The sequence below is a fragment of the Benincasa hispida genome, unplaced genomic scaffold, assembly GCF_027475165.1.
Source record: "Benincasa hispida cultivar pf3 unplaced genomic scaffold, pf3_genome.v1.1 HicScf368, whole genome shotgun sequence".
Classification (NCBI taxonomy): domain Eukaryota; kingdom Viridiplantae; phylum Streptophyta; class Magnoliopsida; order Cucurbitales; family Cucurbitaceae; genus Benincasa; species Benincasa hispida.
In genome coordinates, this window is record NW_028326457.1 from 1 (window position 1) to 4580 (window position 4580).

At 30.2% G+C, this 4580-nt stretch overlaps 1 protein-coding gene across 1 annotated transcript; it reads right to left on the reverse strand.

Annotated features, from left to right (window-relative positions):
• Positions 1-420: 420 nt before the first annotated feature.
• On the reverse strand, positions 421-3201 carry LOC150030271 (mechanosensitive ion channel protein 5-like). Its single transcript, XM_090309875.1, has one exon. It carries the CDS (start codon positions 2875-2877, stop codon positions 1648-1650), a length of 1230 nt encoding a protein of 409 aa, XP_090166001.1. The 5' UTR covers positions 2878-3201; the 3' UTR covers positions 421-1647.
• Positions 3202-4580: the final 1379 nt, after the last annotated feature.

Here is a 4580-nt window from a genome sequence, read left to right on the forward strand (position 1 = left end):
TCATAAAGTATTAAAAATTTGACATCTTATTTTGATTAATTTTATTATATTAGGGACTAAATTATTACAATTTCAAAAGTGCAAAAACTAAATTGTTAGATAAAGATTAGGAGTTAAATTGTTATAAAATTGAAAATATAGAGACTAAATCGTTACAAATAAAAGTTTAAGGACTAAGTTATTATTTCCATGAAAGTTGAGAGAATGTTTTTAAAAATTAAAAAAAATTAAAAAAAATCCAGCAACTTGATTCTATTTGGGCTGTGCGAAGATTATGTTTTCAATTATACACTTGAATAATTTGGTTGGGAATGGAATTATTGGTTTTCCTTTTTCTTTTTCTCCTTTTAAATAAAAAATGGAAAAAGTAATCAACCCCTACAATCAACCTCCCCTGAAAAGGAGAAAGAGGAAAAAGAGAGAGAGAAAGCCACATGTATGAACAGAAACTCATGATTATATACAGCAATTTTGGAGGCTTATTTACATCTAAACATAGAAATAAACTGTTGGATTGGGGATTAGAAAGAAAACCATAAAATTAATTGTAACTGATTTAAAATCTTAGCTAAACTTTAATGGTAGAAATAGTTTTCCAATGTTTATAAAGGAAACTTGGGCTATATACATACACATGGAGAGCAAAAGATAATTTGTTGTCAAGCAATATTTAAATATAATTTTTAAAATGGTGAATTGGAACTAGCATATTCACTATATATAATATATGGAATGAAATATACCATTGTGAATCAAAGATATTTTCATTGGTTTAATGATATAAGATATGATAAAGTAGAGGAAACAACATTCACCATCAAACATTAATAATTTTTTTTAAAAAAGAGAGAGAGAAATAAGGGAAAGGATATATATCAATATATCTAATACTATAGATATTATTGTAAATGATACCATAGATATTATTGTAAATATATCGTTTAAAGTCATTTAAATTGAGATAAAAAAACTATAAATTTATATTTTAATTAAACTTATCCTTAAAAGAGAAAAGGTTTAGATACTAATTTGGTCTCTATTTTTTTTATTTAATTTAATTCTTATATTTTCAAAATGTTCATTTTGGTTCAATATAATTTCAAATTTATTTTATTTAGGTCTTTTACTTTTAAAATATTCATTTTGGTCAATGTAATTTTAAAAAATGACCATTTTGGTCCATTCATTTTTAGAGATTAAAATGGTTATTTTTAAAGTTCAAAAATCAAAATAAATCAATATAAAAAATATAAAAACTAAAAAAAATTAAAATATAAAAATCAAAATAAACCAACGTACAAACTAAAGTGCTATTTTTAAATCTACACAAAATTATTGAATAAAGCATGGCCACCAAGACAAAAATAATGGGTGCCATGTCATTTCAACATTATCTATCTTTTAAATATTAATTTTCATAGAAAATGAAATTTAACAGATTGTCACATTTCATTTAATAACAATTAATATTTTAAGCATAATTTTAATCAGTTTGTTTTTTTTTTTTTTTTTTTTTTTACATTAGCATAATTCTAATGAAAATTGCCAACGTGAGTCACTAATTAATTAACTGTTCGAAAAATTGATTAAAAAGTTAAAAGAAATAAAGAAAAATATAATTATATTGTAGAGAGAGAAAAAATATTTTTAAATGTAGAGAGAGAGGAACCTGGCACCGGGCTTAGCGACGTTCTTGAACACTCTCTGAGCGCAGTTCCTTGCCTCCGATTCACTGGTAATCTCCGATTCGGCGTTAGCAAAATCATCCACTGTCCTCGATATCGTCGACAGTCCCGACGATTTCACATAGCTCACCAATCTCTTCACACTCCAAGCCGACGGTCTCCTCTCCAAACTCAGCTTCCTCAACCTCTCCATATCGATCTTCTTACTCGAACCCTGCCGCTTCGATCTTGACAGAATCTGCCCTCCTCCTCCCTCCAGCCACCGCGCCGGCAGCGACTTCGACATCTGCAACAACCGCCGCCGACGATTCATCTCCTTATCCCTCTCCTCCTCGTCCAATGGCGGTCCAGATAGCGTCTCGAGGATGTAGTGGTTGAACACGCTCTCCTTCATCCGATCGAAGAACGTCGCGACGTGGAACGAGGATGCGAGTACTTTCACGAGAAGGATCTTGAGGAGCCAGACGGTGGCGCCTATTAGGACGGCGATTAAGAATCGGAAGACCTTTAGGAGGACTTTATTCTTTTGGTGAACGTCGGGGAACATTATCATCCAAGCGATTAGAACTAGCCCTAACCAAGCGCAATTCTGGAAGCTCTTGCGGAGGCCGTAAACGAAATACAAGACGCGTTCACGGAGCATGAAGTTTCGTTCGATTACGAAGACGAGGACTCCAACGAGCCATTCCGAAACTAAACGCCCACAGAAAATCACCATTACGATTAAGCACCATTTCCAGACCTCTAAGCTCCAAATCTGCTTCTCTTGAAGCGATTCGAGTGTTAGGGAACAGATTAAGCAAGTGGTTATGGTGAGGAACAATATCCATTCGATTAATACTCGTTTATTGATCTTCTTCCGCTTTCCTTTCCTTTTCCGTCTTCGTCCACTTTTGCCTTCGTTTTCGTTTTCCGGTCCGATTTCTTCGTCTTCGTACTCGGAGGAAGAGGATGAAGATGAGGATGAAGAAGTGGAGTCTTCTTCTAGGGGAGGTTGAAGGAGGTCTGTAGATTCAGGGATGGTTCTGGGAGTGGAATGGGGGAAGTTAGGTTCATCGAAGCGGGATTTTGGTTTAGAGAAGTTGAGACGGCGGAGGGTTTTGGTACTGGTGGGAGAGGGTGAGATTTGTTCCTTCTCCGGCGGGTCGACGGTGAGGACTAGATGGTCGTTGTCTGATTTGCGGACCTCCATGGAATGGGGGGAGTGAGCTCTGAACTGAATGTGGCTAATGGAAATTTATAATAGGGAGAGGAAAATGTGAAACGCCATTGATATCTCGAGGAACATCTGTAAAATGTGGTTTAAAAAGCCAAAATGAAATGATTGAATGTGAAGACGAAAGCCACTATTGACGACGAAGCAGGAGATTTTATTTCTGAAAAAAATAGTCCGTCAATCAAATTTTGACATTTGGCAATTTTTAAATTAAATTATTTGATCTAAATCAGTCACATCATCTTATTCTATTTTGCTCCTTAATCTTTTTAAAATATCTATTTTAGTTCTTGGACTTCTAAAAATGATTGTTTTAATCCATATTATTCAAATTTTGTTAACTTCTTAGCAAAATAGTTAGATGGCTTGTATTTTTTTTATGATACCAAAGAAGTTGACCACGTCAAAAGATCTATTGTTTATCTTTAATAAGGTGGTAAAGTAATTTTGTATGGTATCATTTGAAAGTTCTTTTTTATTCGGGATTTCTTGCATTTACATTGAAATTTTAACAAAATTTTAATTGCAATGGCTATAAACATCTTTTTAAAGTTTAAGAACTAAAACAAACGTTTTTTTAAAAATTTTAGAGATCAAAATAGAATGAGATTCAAACTTCAGGGACGAAAATAACATTTAAACCAAATTATTTTTATTTTTTTTATCCCATGCATGTTGCCCTTTTTCTCATTTCCTACTTTTCTTTTTCTTTTTTTCTTTTTAATTCAATTACAAACTAATAATCATAATACTAAAATTGAAAACTAAAAATTGAAAATCATTTTAACTATTTAACAAAAATAATTGAAGATTGATTTATGTACAAATGGGTCTAAAATGAGTATATCTCAATTGTCATAATGCTTGTATTATCATTCTACAGATCCGAGGTTCAATTTCTCCACTTCACATTTTTAATCTAATACATTTGCAAAAAAAAAAAATAATAAAAATTAATATTTAATTTTGACAAAATCTTTTATGGCAATGATTAAATTGTTACAAATTTGAAGCTATAGGAATTCGATTGCTACATATTAACACTAAGTGGAACTAATTTGAAAAAATAGAGATTAAATCGTTACAAATCAAAGTATAAGAGCATAATTGTTATATTTATGAAAGTTCGAGGACCAAAATTTATATTTAGCAAAAAGAAATATACGTTAACTTTTTCACTTGTTTATAAATACTCATATTATTTGAAAAGTTGCAATATTATCCTTTTAACTTTAAAAAAAAAAAAAAAAAAAAAAAAAAATACCTTTTGAAGTAACATATTTTATTAGAATTTTGGATAAAAATTGTGACTTGAAATACAAGCGACATTGTTCAAATGAAAATTTTCATCTAATATTGTAACAAATTTTTACACCAATGCTAGTTTTGAAACGTTTATGAAAAAGTTAAAAGATAATATTGCAACTTTTAAAAGAATATAAGTATTTCTAAAACAAAACTCAAAGTTGGTAATTTTTATAATATTTATTTGTTTAGGTTAAAATATCATAATATATATCAAAATAATAATAAATAAATATATATATATATATATATATATATATATATCATAGTAACTTCATTTTATTTTAGTCCTCTACCGGCAAAGATTTAAACTTTAGTCTTTTTACTTGAAATCTTAATATCAACCTTTTTTTTTATTGAGATGGGTTAAATAA